The 19,490-nt window shown below is 43.8% G+C and overlaps 1 protein-coding gene across 1 annotated transcript in view; it reads left to right on the forward strand.

Annotated features, from left to right (window-relative positions):
* Positions 5,780 to 19,490, forward strand: part of UBE2R2 (ubiquitin conjugating enzyme E2 R2) — a 50,640-nt gene continuing 36,929 nt past the window's right edge. Inside the window, exon 1 of the mRNA XM_021380151.1 lies at positions 5,780 to 6,072. Coding sequence (XP_021235826.1) covers positions 5,896 to 6,072 — 177 coding nt within the window. The 5' untranslated portion in view covers positions 5,780 to 5,895. The remainder of the gene's footprint in view (positions 6,073 to 19,490) is intronic.

Below are 19,490 nucleotides of genomic sequence, written 5' to 3' on the forward strand. Positions count from 1 at the left end.
GGAACATTTGTTTCTGGTGTATGCATTGTCATAGAATCATGAAACATCTTAGGTTGGACTTTAAACATGATCCAGCTCCAACTTCCTGTTGTGAACAGGGTTGCTCCCCAACAGATCAGGCTGCCCCATCCAACCTGGCCTTCTCATGTCTTTTCTGCTCTGTCTCCACACCCACCTCTCTAACCTCCTGCATTTGCACCTGCCATCTGCTCTAAGCTCTCCATTCAGCAAAGTGTGAATGCCCAAGCAGAAGCCATGGTACCTTCAAAGAAAACCAGATGTCACCAGCAGGATTTCTGGCTTACTGGGGTGCATTTCCATGCCCTGTCATGGGCAGGAGACTGCTGCTGCTTTGAAGGTGAACACAGCATCTGATGCTCACAGGAGCCCACCAGACAGCTGCTCTGGCCCTTCTCACCCCTCTCCCAACACTTGCCCTGCCAAAGGATGGGGACAGTTGGAAGGTCCACCCCAGTAGTTACCCACTCCTGAAGGAAAGTCATCCTTCCCCAGATGAACTACAACACCAGTCCTCAGCATGTAAACTGAATTGCATGGACATCTCAGGTACGTTCCCATCAGCAAAGTGGTACATTCTCCCAGATGGAGGCAGGAATCAGATCAGTAACCTCTGTGGACCATGGCATGTGCCACCACAGCTGGAAGACTGTCCCTGCAGCCAGCAGGTCCCATAGGCTCAGAGTGCACTGAGCCCAGAACAGGAGGTGTAAGATGACCTGAACAGTGGGTTACAGAAACTCCTTGGAAATACAAACCACAGTCTGACAGGCATAAGGTCACAGTTGTCATGCCCCTGGGCCCTGGAATCACAGCTGGAATAGCATTGTAATGTGCTTATAATTTATTCATCAGCTAAATGAGAGCAGCAGCAGGCATTTTCATGGCACTCTTTTATCACACCCCTGTGATGGACTTCATCCTTTTAAAAGAGCAAACTAGAGTAAAAAGGAAAGAAAAAAAAGACAACTTTATTCCATTCAAATTTAAACAAGCAAGAGAAAGGGCAGATCAAAATAAAGTTTAAAAAAAGACCTTCTTTTTCTTTCATTTTTCTTCTGCTTTGTTCCGAATCTTCCAAACTTTGCATTTCTTTGCTGGTGGCTACTTCGATGCCTGAAGCCCCTGTTAACCCAGATGCTGCCAAGTGCCTACCTAAAGCATCTCTTCATCTCTGTGATGAATTCTGCCTGAGGATCTGCTTGTCCCATTTTTAGGTGAAACAGAGACAAAAGCTGAATTGTGATCAGACCTTTACCCTCAGAGCTTCACAGCTGCTTCCCCTCTCCCCATATCCAATCACTATATATGTGAGAATTGCATATTGATTCCCCTCACTAAATGCTTGGGGAGCTTTTGGGGAAATATTTCCTTGGCAGTGGGACCTCAGTGCTTGGGATGAGCTCCATCACCACGGTACTGGCTACTTCTGGTCTGGGACAAAGGTAAACAACAGAAGAAATGCTGATGGTGGTAAATGCTGGTGGTAGGTGGACAGTTGGACTAGATGATCTTGGAGGTTTTTTCCAAACTCGTTGATTCTGTGATTTTATGATATTCCTCTGTCGCTGTTTTCTCCTTGGCAGGGAACCCAGTCTGTTACGTATGGTGGGAGATCTGCACCAACATGGATGACAGCAATCCAGAGAAGGGGTGGAGGAAATAACCCCTGCTTGTTCTCCATTTAGCATCCATCATACAGTGTCCAAGCCCACGCTGGGTTCCCAAAGCCACAAGGGTCCTTGTTGATGCCTCATCAGAGCAGGGAGGAGGCAGTAGGGGAGGAGATGGCTTCATCTTTTAGCCTAGGCTGGTCCTGTTTCCTGGAGGAAGGACCAGATGTCTCATCCTCAGAGCCACACAGGAAATAAACTGGATAAAGCTCTGCAGGGAACTGTGTGAGCTGATAATGCCCTGGGATCTGAGCAGTGTAGGTGGGACTGGCCCTGTCTTCCCACATCCTGTCCCCTCTCTCTGCCAGCTCGTGGGGCAGCAACCCTCCAGTGTGACAGTGATGAAGCATTTGCATTTTCAAAGCTCCCATGGCAGAATTCTGCTGTTGCTAAGCAGAGGAGTTAACTCTCAGTTTGTCATTGTTTATGAATGCGGCACTCAGGAAGGAGGAAAGAGAAGAGGAAGAGAGATATTAAAAATAGATGAGGAGAACAAAGCAGAACGGGCTTGAAGAGAAGTTTTCATCTCATTTTTACATAAAAGTCCTAGTGGTACCTGAGGTCGGTCCAGTGTACAGCAACCAGCTCTGCACTGGAGGCTGGACTAAGGGTACATGCAGCCCTCTCTCAGCAGCTGAGGCTTCCCTTTACTAGAGCCACACTTTTCTACACCAGATCCTATTCCTCCTTTTCCAAGCCCCAAGAGCAAAGCAAGTCACTCAGAAAAATAAAAACAAAAATGAAGATGGAGAAAGAACAAATGGGAGGTGTGTGAGAGCACATCACACTGAGAGAGCAGTGCCATGGCTTCCCAGCGCTCTGGTTCTGTGACAGTTTCTATTTTACTGTGAAAAGTGGATGTTTCTGTGAAAGAGGGGAAAAAAAAACAGGTTTGTGGGAAAAAGAGTAATATTCTTTCTAAAAGCTGTCCTGATGGAAAAATTTCAGCCTGCCCTATTGAATACACCAGGGCTTTCTTTACTTTCTGCCTTGCATGATTACCTCTTTTGTTAACATTTGAGACAGGCAGCAGGCAGAGGTAAGTGCTTAATGGCAACAAACTGCTTCTCCCATCTTTCCCAGCATTGGACCAGTTCAGACAAAGCCTGCAGTGGAGGCTAGCCACAAGGAAAGGTGATACTATTACCTTCAAAATAGAGGCAAGCACAATCCCGAAAGGGTTTGGCTTTGACCAGCTGGATCAAACCAAAGGGCTGAGCAAAGCTGTTGTTTCTTCAGCAAGCTGTGACATCACGTTAACAGACTGGAGTAGGAAGGTAACTGTGGTATAACACCAACAGTGAAGGGCACAGCACAGTGCTCTGGGTTGACTGCTTTCCCAGACTCATCAGCGATGAAAGCAAGGCACATGGAAGGGCAACTGGGAGTGGACAGCGAGGCTTGGGTGTTTGGGAATGATGGTGGCCATGGCATTAAACCCAGGTGTTTGGGAGATGAGGATGGTGAGGACAGCAGTGTGAATGGTTCTACTAGGGCTTAGGGAGCAGTTGGGAGTAGGATGTTGGGCCTGAGAAGTGGGATGAAGCCAGAGACTTGCTGATGGATGGGATGGGACAGGAAGGGATGAGATGGGATGGAATGGGATAAATACTGAAGTGCTTTCTCTGACTGCTGAGAGCCTGGAGCCCTTCCAGATATGGCCAGATGCTGAGGCGCTCAGAAGAGTGGCCAAACCTGCCACACAGGCTACCCCAGCCACACCACACCACCAGACCCGTGACAACCTTCCCATGCAATCAGGAAAGCCCATGGTTCTAGAAAGGGCAGATGACAGTGTAATGGTTACCCATGCTGTTGTCCTCAGGATGGGAAAGCAGCGAGTGGTGGTGGAGCAAAGTCAGAGGGGTAAAGCTACACAAGGCTACCCTTGGCTGTGGGTATGGCTGTGTCCAACTTCTCCCAGTGGCTATCCTACTGGCGAGGGCTGCTGCCATGTGCAGTAGGATGAAAGCAGTGCCTCAAACCTTACATTTGAGGTGTCTTATGAATCCCATTCCTTCTTAAGTAGTATCTGTTACAAATGATACTCTTACTGTCTAGATACAGATCTTGCTTTCAGTTCACCAGTAACGTCCTGCAACAGTGAGTCCAGGGAAGAAACTGTTCTCTGTTACCATTTCCCACTTTCTGGGCTGTCCCTGTGGTTCTCTGTTCTTTATAATTAATCTCATCTTTAAAGTAAACACACCTCAATCCCTCTCTATACTGCAGCATCTCAAGGTCTTTTACTATTTTATTCCTGTACTCTGTGTCACTGATGAATTACATGATTTTTACTTCTATTCATCCACAATTTTTATTTGACCGCAAGTACAAAGGCAGCAAAGATTTCATAGAATTTCAAAGAATTTCACAGAATTATAGAATAGTCTAGGTTGGAAGGGACCTTAAAAACCATCCATTTCCAGCCCCTCACCAATTTAGGCTGCCCAGGGCCCCATCACACCTGGCCTTAAACACCTCCAGGGATGGGGCGCCCACAGGTTCTCTGGGCAGCCTGTGCCAGTGCCTCACCACCCTTTAAGTAAAAAATTTCTTCCTGACATCTAACATAAATCTCTCCACTTTTTTGAAGTTTAAAGCCCGTTGTCCTATCACTATCAGACCACGTAAAATGTCGGTCTCCCTCCTGCCTGGCTCTCTTCAAGTACTGGAAGGCCACAGTGAGGTTTCCTCAGAGCCTCCTCTTCCCCTGGCTGAACAAGCCCAGCTCCCTCAGCCTATCTTCATAGGAGACGTGCTCCAGCCCTTTGAGCATCTTCATGGCCCTCCTCTGGACCCGCTCCAACAGCTCCGCATCCCTCCTGTTCTGGGGGCCCCGGACCTGGACGCAGCACTCCAGATTGGGCCTCAAGAGAGCAGAGCAGAGGGGGACAGTCACCTCCCTCACTCTGCTGCCATCCCTCTGTTGATGCAGCCCAGAATATCATTGGCCTCCTGGGCCGCAAGTGCACACTGCTGGCTTATGTTAAGATTTTCGTCCATAATGGCCCCCAAGACTGTACAGATATCTAGGATTGCCCCAACCCAAGTGCAACATTTTGTACTTGGCCTTGTCAAACCTTCAAGTAGCTCTGACATTTTGGGGGACATGGTAACTAAATCAGAACTCATCACAGCATATCAGCTACTAAAACTATCGCTGTTATAATCTGGCTGGGGAAGGGCTTCCAGCTCACTGTCTGTGCTGGGCATGCTGTGACGTCCCATATGGTGACAGGCAGGTGCATGCCTCAGTGCTTCCAGAAGTGAAACACAGATTGGTGCCATCTGCAGCCATGTTATACTGTTTGTCCTCCTTCTGGATCATCGCTTTGTTATTTAATTTGTAAAAGACTTGCTGCAGAACACCCGCTCACCAGCACTGCCAGAGGTCTGTGCTCACAGCTCTACCTGTGCATGCTGGTGCCTGCCTGTCTCTGAAAGCATTTATTTGTCTCATGGGGAATGGCAGGAATGAGCCCAACTCTACGCTGGGGCTACAGCACTTTGAGTATCTGTAGAACACTATGGAAACAGGGCCCATGTCTGAGCCAACACTCAGAATCACTTGTGTTTCACTGTTGTTTGGCTGTGGGATTGCTAAGGGATGCTGGCTCAGCACAAGGCCACTTACTAAAGCCTCTGTCTGAAAAGGGCTTCCTCACCATTAGACTCCCTATCCTCACAGCTCAGCCAGAGCTACGCCAGGGCAGTGGCTGCCCACCACAACCACAGCTGCTAGCTCCTGCAGTCACTCTGACCACCAGGAAAGGGAGTGTGCTGCTCCAGCTGCTCCTTCTCGAACTAGTGCCAACATGGCCGCCCCCTAGGGAACGAACCTGACCTCACGCACACAGCACCTGCCCCTCACCGACGGCGACCACCACGAACAAGATGGCGGTCCTCGTCCCGTGACGCTGCCCCTTTAAGCCCTCCGGTGGGGGCGTGGCGCCGGCGGCGCGGGGGCGTGGTGTCTCGCGAGAGGGGCGGGGCGGCGTGGGCGGGGCGCGACGCGGCGCGTTGAGGTCAGCGGCGAGCGGGCGCCGTCACAAAAGGAAGTGGCGGCGGCGGCCGTCAGAGCGAGGAGGGGCGGGGGCCCGCGCGGCGGCAGCAGCGGCGGCAGCGGCGGCGGCAGCAGCGGCAGCGGCGGCAGCAACAGGGGCAGGGGTTGGAGCGGCGGCGTGGCGGCGGGGGCCGCGCCATGGCCCAGCAGCAGATGAGCAGCTCGCAGAAGGCGCTGATGCTGGAGCTGAAGTCGCTGCAGGAGGAGCCGGTGGAAGGCTTCCGCATCACCCTGGTCGACGAGTCCGACCTCTACAACTGGGAGGTGGCGATCTTCGGGCCCCCCAACACCCTCTACGAGGGTGGCTACTTCAAGGTAGGGCTCAGGCCTCGCCGCCGCCTTCCGGCTCTCTCGGCCCCACGGCTCAGCGGCCGGGCCTGCACCTCGCGGCCTCGCTGTGGGCGGCGGCCAGGGGCCAGGCGGGAGGTCCCGGCTTTGCGGGGGCCCACCAGGCCCTGTCTGCGGCCACCGGCGCTGGGTGGGCTCTTTCGGTGTTGTTCTTTGCGATTTACGTTCATATTGTCCTTCTTTTCCTCCAAACTTCAGAGGACAGCCACGACAGTGTTTAGTTTGTGAAGGCAGATACATGCTTTCAATTCCTCCCTCAATTTTCGTGTTCATCAAAAAAAAACAAAAAACTTCTGTGGTGGTTATTTCTTCTCTCATAAATAGAGAAAGAAACAGACCTGGCACTTCCTTACCCAAAAGGAAATGAAGGGAGAAGACCTGAAGAAGAACTGCATGGTTTGCTGAAAAGAAACAAAAGCTTTGATGCTTGCAGAAGATGAGCACTGGGCATATCCCTGTGCACTGTGTGCCGACTTGGTTTCTAACAAAACCATGTCACCCCCAGCTCCTATCTCCCAGTGCTTATCAATTTAATTCCTGGGTCTTCCCTTCCCTGCCTGTCATGCTGGAAGAAAGCTTGGATGATGCCTTTGCTTGGGAAACATGCATCAGTGATGCCTCTTGGCCCCTCTGGATCGAGGTTTAAGCGCTCTGCTCCACAAAACCAAAATAACCTGTAGCTTGGGGAATAACCAATTTGAGTCACGTTCAGTTTAGCCTCATTGTTTGGAAGGAAGGGAACGTTTTGGCACCAGGCTTTCCTTTTGTGATGAGTTGGCTGGCTTACTCATGTAGGTGTGATATGTATATTCTTAGACTCCCCTCCATTATTCCTCCTTCAGGAAGTCGCTGCAGTCTTGGATCAGTAACTGGGTCATTTGTGCATCCGAATGGACTGATGACCTCTCCCTGCACTTACATTACTCATCAATTTTTAGAGAAATCATGAGGGGTCAAAATATGTGTTTGGTTTAGGAGCTGCCTGGACCTTTATATCTGTAATCATTCTTGGAAAGTAAGCTGAAGCAGCCAATGCAATAATCTGAGGATGTGCCTACAGCAAGTGCAGGCTTTGGCAAGACTGCCGGTGTTACCTTACCTCAGCACTGTGACTGCAGTGGCTTTCTGCTGTTTGTTGTCAGTGAGCTGTAGTGCCTTTCCTCTAAATTCTTCTCTATAAACACTGACCCTGTGATACTAGCTTTGAGAATGGGAGGTTGCTTGATGCTTTTGTTCTATCTGCAGCACAGCAGTTACCTTCAAGCAGCATGTTAAAGTCCATTTTAAGGAGTTTATCTCACTTTTTTTTTTCCTCCGAGAAACTGTGCTTGGTTGTTTTTCTTTTGTTAGCATGCTATCTTTGGTAATTCATCTTAAATTCTCAGTTTCTGAAAAAAACAGTCTTAGCCGCTTATCCTGTCAGGAGAGTGAAGGTTACTGTTGTCCTAATTGTGAAGTTCTTGGCTTGTCTTTGTGTTGGGCCACTAAGGTAAAGCTTTAAATATGTTAGACTTAGCTTACTGAGCATCTTGAAGTTTAGGATATCAGCCTTATCTTTATTTATTGGACTTAATTTTATGATGTACATTTCTAATATATTTGAGGTGAATGCTAGTTCAAAGACAGTTTCTGATTTTTTTTTTTTGAGGTTTCTTGGCTTGATGACTTGAATACCTCTCTTTACTGTTTTGTATTTTAGGTTTCCTAATATTAAGTAAGTAGGATTAGAAATAATAAAAAATTACATCCTGTAGTTGCGTAGAACTTTGGCAGTAAGGGTTTGGGAACTTTCTTCCATTTGGCTGAGGTGTGGTTTGAGCGTAGGAGCTGAAGGGAAAGCACAATCTTCTAGTTAAACTGAAGTGTAAATATTTTGAGGATTTTGTACATTTTAAAGTGACTTTAGTACACAAAGTGTTAGTGACAGTTGATTGGGAATACAAATGCTTGTTTCACGTTCATCAAGCTTTCACCAGCTTTGGCACCTTGTTTATCCTTGGAGGAATATGACCTTTCCTTATGGATTGTTGAGCTAGCTGAACTAACTGAAATGAGGAAAGTGCTCTCTCTGCGCCTCTTTGAGAGGCGCTACTGTTGTCCAAAGCTGGTGTAACATTTCAGCAGATTCTAGTTTCAGTTGCTAATCCAGGAATTGTACCATTTGATAAATTTGAGCAGAAAACACGTCTTGCTTAATTTTTATACGCAATTTGTATACCTTAGTGTAGGGCATAATAAAATGAATAATGACTTAAAACTTCAGCAAATGGTTGCACAAGCTTATGTTGTTGACGGCTGTGTTGTGTCTAGCTCTGCTGCAGGACCTCTCAGCTGGGTGGGATGGGCAGCAATGTTCTGAAGTGACCATTTGCAGAGCTTGGTGTGGAACAGAGCAGTCCTGAACCACAAGTCCCCATTACAGAGCTAGCTGAAGTGGGGGCTGTGCCATGACCCCTGGTGTGCTGGCGTGGCTTTCCTCTCCCCTGTTAATCTCTTGCTTACTTATTGAACTTAATATATAGCCATTCAGCATGACTGGGAATAATGTTTTGAGCAACCCTTTGCTTGAACTCCACACTGCCACTGTCAAGGAAGCTGTTGGACTGTCATCTCCACTGGCTGCCCCTTGTTCATTGGTGGCAAGACAAAAGTAGCTAATGGTCAGTGATGCAAGTCCTCCTCCAGAGAGGTCCCATGGTGAGAGCAAACATCTGACCCTCAGTTGCTGTCAGCAAGGACCTGTCCTTGGGTTTGACCAAAGTTTTTCCCTGTGTTCTGGCCTCGGTCACTTGCAGTTGGCTGCAGGTACTTGACTGCAGTATGTTAACTTGATTATTTTTTATTCTTTAATACCTGATTTACTGGGTTTGCTTAAGGGAAGGATGGGTAGACCTCATGTATTTAAGGTGAGGATTTCCACACAGTTTGTTCAGTTACTGAGTTCACAACGTGTTCAGCTATTGAGTTCACAGTTTACAACAATGTGAATGTTTCTCTGGCTTTGCAGTAGAGAGCCAGATTGCACTGTAGTCTGCAGAACTGCATGTAAACAGTTTGTCCATGCTATCTTTAAGCCATGGGCTTCTTCAGTTGAAAGGGTTTTCTTGTGATGTGGCCAGAGAACCTTTGTTTGTTTTGCTTTTTTTTTTCTGTTTGGCTTCAGCTGCTTAAATAGGTAGCAATAGAAGAGAGCGTTGTTAAGCTGCAATCTGGTGATAGTAGGTGCTGGTTGTGATAGACGTCATTAGTAGAGGCTTGTGTATGGTGAAGCTTTCCCTGTCTCACTTGTCACTTGTTCTATGGATAATGTGTCCCTTGATCCAATATCCTACTTTCATGCTTGAACCTTCAAAGCCTGGAGTCTGATAAACCTCTGCCAAGTGTTGTAATTGAGTGATGGACTTGGGTTACCAGCAAAATTATTGGAATATGCTTCCTGGTGGCTTACTAATAGCTCTGTATGTTTGCTGCAGCTGCATCTTTACAGCACAGCTTTTGATTGCTTTTCTTTCTTTCTTTCTTTTAAATAAAATACTGGTAATTTTATAGTTGAATTGTATTTTGCTTGCACTGTGAGAAAATCTTTCAGGTAAAAAAAAAAATACATATATGCAAATAGAAACTACATTATTAGTTACGTAGCGCTGCCTAGAAGCTCAGTTTGACCAAGAAGGCTGTGTCAAGAAACATGTTTCTTGTCAAGCAAGAGTCAGTGTTAAAAGCTCCTTCAGAGGTGATTTAGTCTGGGTAGATGAAAATGAGTACCCATAACATGAAAGGAAACAAGTGAAATTTAAACTGTATTGTTAGGGCTGCTATTTGATAGTTCTTTACTTAAGGCAATTTAATTCACAAGGTATTTTTGCTGCTTGAAGGAGCAAGTCTTGACACGTAAGTTGAAGGGGGGAAAAGCAAGAATTATGCTTAATTTTCTTAAGTAATTTGGGGGCTAGGACATGATTTTCCTTGGGGTTTTTTTATATAACTCCTTAACCATGGTCTCTTTTGAGTTCAGTATTGTTGGATGTATGCTTCTTTCAAGGGACTGGTTTTGAATTCAAAGCAATTTGCAATATATGTGAAATGTTTTTCAGAGCAGGAGATCTATATACAACTATAAGATACAAAGAATAAGCGCCGTCTTTAGAAGTTTGGCATCAGAGGTCACTTCCCAGAAAGCTTGGAATTGGGCAAATGAAAATTTCTTGAGCACTTGAGTATTCTGCTGGTTACATAACTCTTAACTTCAGGAGAATATTACTTGATGCCAGGGAAAAATTGTGTGGTACTGTCTGCACAAAAACTGAGTTCTGTGAGCCTCCTAGAGAATTTCTCTTGATGTAGGTAATTTTCAGTTTTTGTTGCCTTTAGGTATTACTGATGCTAATAAGCAGAGGTTTGCAACAAAAGGGAATGGAACTGCACATGCATAGCGTGGAACTGCTGCTGCAAATCTGAAGTGCTCCCTGTTGGAGCAAACTATCTCCGTAGTAAAAGAAAAGCTAAGCCATCCACAGGCAGGGAGGGAAGAAATTTGAGTTTAGTTCAGTGACTCTAAGCAGTGTTCTGATCCCGAACTCTAAGGCCAAAGAAGTACTCGTCTGCCTTTTGCTCTGCTGTTGCATGTAGATTTCTGTCTGATACAGGCTCCAGACAATCCTGCCGGGAGCCTGTCTGGGGCAGCTGCCTCTCCTCAGCAAGCAGTGGGCAAGGCAGTGGCAGTAGCCAGCTCCTGAGTTCTTTCCTAGGGCTTTTTTTCTTCCAGTTTGAGTTATAGTGTATGCTATGAAGACAGATAACGTTTTGCTGTTCTGGTACTGCTTGAAAATACAAATATATGTGCAATTTGACCCACTGTATGGCAAGAGAAGAGCTGTGGCACAGCCTACCTCTGTCATTAGACTAAAAAATGGAAAGCTTTCCATTTGGAAAGATTGAATGTGTTGGCTTGCGTATTTTTTTTTTCCATTGTTGGCTCTATTTCCATGAGTTTGCACAGAATGATCCTTGGAAAAGGTTAAAGAAACCCATGATTTTTTTTCTTGGATAGCAGTGCAAAGAACTGCCTCTTGAAAGTTTGTGCCAGTTTGTTCAAGAGATGCTCTGAAACCATCTACATTCTTTGAATTACTATACTGTGAATGACAGGAAATTTTTTGATTTATAATGTTAGGAATGCATTCTTAATTTTTTTTGCTCACCTAGTAAATCTTCAAGTTCTCAATTATTGCAATGACATTATGCAATGAATGTCAAACCTCCAACATTTAGTCATCACTGTTCATTATTATGAATACCAGAGGACAGCCAAAAACTACATAGCCAAACTGCACATCACCAAAAACACCTCAGTTAAGGATCAACAAACAGTGTTGTTTTTTGGTTTTGGTTTTTTTCATGCAAAGTGAGCACCATGCAGTAGAAACCTGAAGTGCTATTAAAAAGAACATGAATATAGTGAAAATACAGATGAGATACAGATGGGTTGCACTGTGGGTGGATTAGGGGTTTTGTGACTTATAATTTGTGCTACGTGTGACCAGATGTGCATGCACAGACATGTATATGCAGAATTAGCTTTCTATTTTCAGAGTTCTAGTACTTCATTTTTTAAAAAACCTTAGTATTTTATCCAGCAATATGAGTTAGAGGAATTGCAGTTAATCTTACTAAGCTTTTGCTGTAGCTACTTGCTGAGAATGTCTAGTCTGACCAGACCAGTCCGAGAGTACTAACATTGGTACTGTGTACCTTCCCCTGAAGTAGTAGTAGCATGTTTAGCCTATCTTGTTTTCTGAAATAGTTAAAATACATAGCTTTGACAAAAATGGTCTGTAAATGGGAGAAAAAATAAAGCTACAAAATGTAGGATACTTCATAATCTTTACTCAACTTGAAATGTGATTGTAGGACTCGCTGAAAATTATTTTTTGAGACTCTCACAGAGAGAACAAGGGGATCATAGAAGGGCTGCTGGAAGTGAATAATGCTCTCAAATATTGTATCTGTGATTAACAAAGGCTGCCTGGCAGGCAGTCTGTGTCTTACTCCTCAAGGTCTTAGTACTGGAAGAGTACTGAAAGAGCAGCATGATATCCTTCCTGGTATATTTTGTTCTCTTAAAAGTATACAAGTCATTTAGAACTTCAGATGAAGGGCTTTCACAGAGAGATGAAACTTTGAAATCGTAGGCATGTGACTCATCCTAGCTAAGATGCATGTCCTGGATAAAGAACTTCTACATTTTTGTGTTAACTGTAGCAAAACATTTGGAAAGGTTATGAAAAACTGTCAGTATGAAATAGTGTAAAGACTTAACAGTTTGTGCCACTTTGATTTTATCATTCAAGAATTGACTCTTGTGCAAAACTTCTTGGTTTTAAATTAATCCTTATACTTTTCCACAATTGGAAACCTTCACTGTTCAAGCTGAGCAAAAGCTGAAGCCACAATTCACTTCTTTGTCAAGGCAAAGGGAGTGATGAAGCAGAGCCAAACAGTGGAGTACCTACTGCTTGTGACACATTCCATGAAGATGCATTTGTTCTTGCATGCAGTCTGCTTGCATGAAGCCTAAGCTTCAAATTCATGGATGTAAACTACACTAGTGTGCGAGTGTTTGCTTGTCTTGGCTAGAGTAACTATTTCTAAAAGCAGTCACCATTTATTGAAAGAAAAGCCTTCTTATAATGTTCTGAAGAAAACAATTTCACTTTGGTGGTCTTATTTCTCTTGCAGAGTAGAAACTGTACCCACACAGTAAAAGCATTAAGTAGTATAACTTGAGAGGTTAACATCTCTTTTGTACCTTTAGGTGTCCTGTAGCTATTATCTAAATCCTTTCTAATTTCTTGTTCATGTGATAACACAATGCCCAAATCTTTCAGGTAAAGATGTGTGGCACTTCATGGTTAAGTTGGAAAGGGAAGATCTTGACTGTTCTTAATGATACTGCCACTTCAGCTGGATCTGTCTAACCTAACCTTTAAAGTTTTCTGGCAGCAAAGCATATTGTGGCCGTAAGTTATTCAAAATACTAAACAAAAAATGACATGGAGGCTCAACTTGTCTTAAATACTTCAGTGTTAAAATTCTGTGAATGACAGTAACACTCTTTCTCTTGTATAATTCTGTGTCAAGTAGCTGTTTCTTCACACAACTGGAGCCGTGTTTAAACAATCCTCTGTAGAAGACCTGTTGTCACTTCCCTTACGAAAGACTAGTGAACTCTAAATGAAATTAGGCATCTTATACTGCTGGATGAAGCATATAAAAATGAAAGCTCTGAGACGAACATATGGATTGGTTTCCTTTTCTCATTGTCTGCCAGAAACACAAAAGCTTATGTGCTTCAAAATTTGACTAATATACTTGTGAAATGTAACCGTCTTTTTTCCTGCTGGTAGCAGTTTTCCATTTGTGTGGAAGTTTATCTGCCTTTAACCTGAGATACAGCAGTAGCAGTGCTACTAGGGGAAGCTAAATAGGTAGGAGAGACTTCACTGTGAGTGAATGTTTGGGCTTCTGCACTGTGAAGCAGGCTGGATTATTTTTGAAAATTCATTAATAAGTTTGTTTTGACCCTCAGAGCTTTATGGGCAGACTCATCAGAAGTTAAACACCAGCCTAGGCAGGATTATTGTGGAAAGTCACTCCATTGGAGTTCCGTTTAAAATGGCAATAATAGCACAGTTCACTGTCATAAACACATCATTCATGGCTATCCTCCAGTTGGAAAGATGCTGTAGTTGTATTGGCTCCTACTGATGAGGGATGAGATCAGCAGGCGGCTGGACTTGGCTGCTTTTTTCTGGATATTATGGAATATATCTGGCTTATATTGCCATTAGGGGTAATATACACATTTCACTGATTTGAAGTAGCCTGCTTAATGTTCAGCTCTGAATAAATTTAACTTCTATCTGAGTTGTAAGAATATCCTGTACCTACAGAGTTTGTAGATATTCATTTCCCAGATGTAAAGGATATTCTTTTGCTTCAACTTTTGAACCAAGGACCACATTTGGCCTTCAAGGGGCAATTAAGTAACATGCTTGTGGTCAACAAAAACTGTGAAAAGCCATCGTCCTTAATAGAAATACCCATGGAAACCACAGCCAAGCTACCTGCTGGGAGGTGCAGGTGCGATGCTGAGTGGTGATCGGGTCAGGTAGGAGTAAGAGTTGTGAGTGACCGTTCCAAGGTGTGTTATTGCCTGCTTCCAGGCCTGACAGAGATGCAACGAAATGCCACATGGTGTTTTCTTCAGCAGTCTTTGGCACACCATTCTTAAAAACTTCCTTGCTGTCCAAGTAGATAGTGCTTCACACTGCAAGGTCACATGTTAATAGGTTAAGATCTGGTCAGCTCTATTTGGGTATGGTTGGCCTTGAAAGACCTATCACCAAGGTTCTGTCAGGCCTCTTTAGCTGTCTGGGGTCTTTGGGAATCCAAACCCATCACAGTTTTCCCTCTTCCTTCATCTTATTTCCTGTACTGCCCTGACTGTCCTTTAGGGCGTAACTGAGGGCTGACCTAAGGCCACCACATGTGACCTCATGAGAGCTTATGGTGTCCTACCTGTGTTCTGTTTGTTCTGTTTTATCTTCCCCTCTGTAGCTATCAACTTTGCTGACAATGTGGATGACTTGCACCTGTTTCCAAGACAGCAGTGAAGTATTTTTGATTGGTCTACTCTAATCAAGACTTTTAAGGTGTCTAGTTTCTGCTATTAAAACAAGAACAAGCTTGCTGGTGAAGTTAGAGAAAACCTGTGAGTTATGCTTCAGCAAATCTAACAAAGCTCTGAGTGGAGACTGGTGAGCAGAAGGATACTCTTCAAGTGTTGGAGTCTGCATTGATTGTGTATTGAACACTTGCGTGCAATGATTTGTAACTAGCTGTACTGTTCAGTGTGAAATAATAGATGGGGGGTATTGATGGATGTTTTTTTTTCTTCTCTTTTTCTTAAGTATAAATAAATTCTGTGTTCTAGTGAGAAGATGCGTCATCTTTCCTGGATGAAACTCTGTATAGATGGCTTTTTTCCTTGCATTTTTGTAATCTAAACTGTTATAGATCACTCCTTTAAATATAGAGACATGTATTATATATATATAATATATGAAGGATGCATTTTGTAACAGAAGAGCATAATGATAGCACTGGAAAGAAGACTCCGTATGCTTAGCTTGGATGTAATACATAACTTGTGCAACTGTGGTGATACAATAAAACCAAGGTCGAGAACATTTACTAATCTGTAGATTATTATTTTGCAGATTTGTAACTAGATGATGTCAACTTGAAATAAAAGGGTTTTGGGAAGTGAACTTCTTCCTTTCAGGAAAGGGTTGTGTATGTTACCTGGTGCTCTTTGAGCCAACCAAATATGTTTTGCAAGCCAGCAGACTTTCTTCAGAACTTGTTTTGTTGACTTTTGTTTCTTCTGTAAAGCTATTAAATACTGCTGTGTCACACCTAACTCTGAATGTGACTGACAACAGTCTGATGTTGGATTGGGTGAAAAGCATGCACAGTCCAGAATTCATCCTCTGTTAGGCTTTTTGTATGAGTGAAGCATTGCACTCGTTGAGAACAGTCTGTGGACACTACACAAACAGAATGAAAGAACAATGCATTGTTCTGCATCTGTTGATGTAAGAGGTGCTCTTCTGAAGGACATGGGGCTAGGATTAGAAGAGTTCTGTAGAAGTATGATGATTTGGGGTGAGAGTGCTTCAGTGCAAAGCGTTCCTTGACAATAATAAGAGGCAGTATGATTTAGTGAACAGGCTATGGATTAAATCTCTTATCTCTAATGGGTTTGTGTATATAATCTTTGGAAAAATTAACATTTTTATTTAGGATGGATATATCTTATAATAACATAGTTGACTAAGTAGGTAGAAAATGTTTTGATTTTTATAAATAGTACGTGGGAAAGCTTTCTTCCTAAGTAAATTCAACTTATATATTTACAAGTACAGTTCTTAAATTTGGATGGGCTGAAAAAATTGTCAAGTAAATAACTTACAGGCTCCTTAAGCACAGAAGTGAAGGGCTTTTTGGAATAAGAACTTCTACTTATTCCTGGTTTAAAAAAAGAAAGGGGAAAAAAAAACTGAGCAGTTTTCTGAAGCACCCCAGCACAGATCCTGATGTACTGACAAGTCACACTCCTCTGCACAGACTTTGTCCGTGAGGCAGCTGTAGCAATTCTCTAAGAGCAAAAAATAAAGCTGGGGTTGTGTAACTTAACCTGGGGGAGGAGGAGGACATTCCTGGTGTTGAAGAGAAAGCTGTCAAGGCCTAGGCATGTAGGCTTGCTGGGGAGACTTACGTTGTGCAGGCTTCACAATTCTCACACGTAGTGTATTGGGAGGTAATCTGGGTAAACTTCAGAGTGTTGGAGGAGGCAGAGCTATTCCTTGGCTGCCTCACTGCTTCAAATGTCAGAGGGATCTGCACTGATTTCAGATCTACCCAGCTTCTGCACTTCTCACCTCTGGGATTCCTGTCCTGTACTGTCTTAATTGTTCCAGCTCCTGTGCTCTTCTACTACAGCCACCTCAGGTCTTTTCCCCTGTGCTTTGAAGATTAGGTTCAAAATAAAGCCTCTCAGCATAGTGAAATTGGCACGGAGGATTTGTGTCAAGCATGGAAGCGTGGCTCAGCTCACAGCGCTGTAGCGTGGCCAGGGAGCAGCCTGGTGCACTGCCTCATGGAACTGGTTTCTTGCAGAGTAAGACTGGTCTCTAGTAGGTTAAGATGAGGTTTAAAGTGTGTTATTGACATGCCTCTGAGTTCTGTTATGCTTGTCACCCAAAGTGCAATTACTCAGTCTATGCCACAACACTGAGCTTAAAACACATGGGCAGAAAGCCAAATTCTACACTTAGCAAGCACTTTAAATAGAAAACTACAGCACAACTGGTACCTTTTATGAAGAAAGCTGGTGTTCCTAACTGCTAGAGGCTTCTTCATTTAATCATGAATGCATTGATAAATGCTCTTTCAGAGTATATATTCATCAAAGTAATGTTTGGTTGTAGCTTAAAGTAACTGCAATGTTGGGTTTGAGTTTCAGGCAGAGTATAACATCTTCACCTGTTCTAATTTTGTTAACTTTGTACTAATAGATACAGTGACAGGAACACTCCCTACTTTCTCCTCTAATGCTGTATAAACCATAGCAAATAATCAAGGTTTGCAGCATTAAACCATTGAGATAGTGCTATAGTGTTTAAGTATGTCTGCATTGCAGCAAAGGTGTAATGTACCCATCTCAAGCACCACAGCGGCCTAGCAGCGGTACGGTGTTTAACACTGGCCATGAAGTGACCCAGTACGCAAGTTAGTTTTGCAGTCCGTGCCTAATCCCATGTTGCCATGGCTAAACAGCCACCAGGTCTGAGGTCTCTGGGGCAGGGCTTGTGCAGGTACAGCTGTAAATCAGCGTGAGAGTTGCAGCCACAATAGCTTTGTAGGTGTAAACCTGAGAGACAGCTCTCCCACTGCTTCAGATGCTCATGGTGTGGTAGCTTGCTGGCAGGAGAACTGAAGCTGGTTGCAGTGTTTCTGCTGGCTTTTCCTTTGTTTTAAAGATGTAAATTCTGATCAAAGCACTGTGGGGTCTCACTTCCCTACTTTTACTTTTCTGAAAGTAGTGGAATCTGAGGCCTTGGTCCCAGGCAGCAGCTTCCATGGTAATGCGGAGACCAGAGGATGACAGGAACAGCTTAGGCCTTGATTTGTTAAAACATACACTTAACTGTGGGGATTACTTGCTTATTAGTTTATTTGTGGAAGTTCTATGATACGGAAATAAAAGGGTATATGGATGCTTATTTCAAAGACCTAGCTGAGTTTGATTTTCTAATGTACTGAGTCACTTTCTGCTTCTCATGGTAACAGAAAACAAAATAGGAGGAGGCTTCAGTAAATTATTGAAAGCTACAGCATGGGCATGCATAAACTTGATTTAAATGTGTACCTCTGTGATCACAATCTTCATCTTCGTCACCTTAGTGCCCTGGAATTTAAGCATCAGACTTCCAGCTTTACAGGAAACCTCACTTCTGAGGATGTAATCAAAACAAATCTGTTTCTACAGAGGAGGAAAATTACCTATTAAGGGAACTTGAGTTTCTTGGGACAGGAGATCTCAAAGGCTAATAAAAGCTTAGGAAAGAAGGCTGATTTCAAAATGACTGCTGCTGGCACCCGATTTCTTAGAAGTCATGGTGAACTGAAAGGAAGCCCAAGATAGATGAGCTGAGGTGCTGGTGTTGATGAAGCAGTTGTCTTGGCAACTGCAGTCACTTAAATATCTCTCGGAAAATAACCAGTGAATGTTCAGACTGGGATGTTTGTCAGAAGAACCCAAAGCAACGAGTAGCTTGAGATTTATACAAGGAATGAGCTTGACTACAATGGGAAGTAGCTGTTTTCAGGGGTGGGATCCTTCAGCCATGCAATGCTTATGGCTCTCCTCATATAGCCATAGCATGTCTGTCTGCTTTCTTGCTGCATGAAGCATGGTCCTTGCAGGGGAAGAACACTGACCTCTCTGGATGCATTCATGCCTGTAATAATGGGAGGTGAATGTGCTGGGAATTCTGGAACTGCTGGAGTACTTCATTTTGTAGCCCTACTGTTCAATGGAGACATACAAATAGTGCAGTAAAAGCTGGTGCGAAATAAACTATGCAAAAAAAAAAAAAAAACATATGAGAATTGTATTTTATTGTCAGAGTAAAATTGCCGAAGCTGCAACTGAGTCAAAAACTGTTTTTAGGCTCTCTTAATGTTTATCATGGTAACAAATTGAGACTTCTTACAGCGTGTGTTTTGTTAATTGTGACGGTACATGCTGTTTTGTGGTTCGGTAGGTAAGACTGGTAGGATTTAATCTTTTTTCTTCCTTATGGAGCACTTAATTCTCTTTTATATTGGCACAAAAAACAAACCCCAGAGAAAGGCTGACTGAATAAAATGAGCAGAGTTTGAGCCAATTGTTTCCTGCTGCCACAAGCATATTTGTAACTGCCAACTATGACAGGTATTTCTACAGGCACTGAATCTTAACAGAACACTAGCTGCTTGTAGATGTTACAGAAGACTAAGTGTACATTTTCTGCCTCTCATCTAAGAGCCGGCCTGTGAGCTTCTTTGTGTCACTTGCGTAAAGTTGCGGTCAAAATCTTCTTTCAAATGAAAGTGTGAGCCTGTAAGTTGCTACTTACTGCAAAGGATAATAAGGGGTGAAAGTTGGTGGTAGGATCCGTCTCCTGTCAACTTTTTTCCTTTCCTCTCTTTGGCAGGAAAAACCCAATCCTGCAGCAATAAGAACAATCTCTATAATCATATATGTAATTTTCTTA

This window comes from Numida meleagris, chromosome Z, assembly GCF_002078875.1.
Source record: "Numida meleagris isolate 19003 breed g44 Domestic line chromosome Z, NumMel1.0, whole genome shotgun sequence".
Taxonomy (NCBI): Eukaryota; Metazoa; Chordata; class Aves; order Galliformes; family Numididae; genus Numida; species Numida meleagris.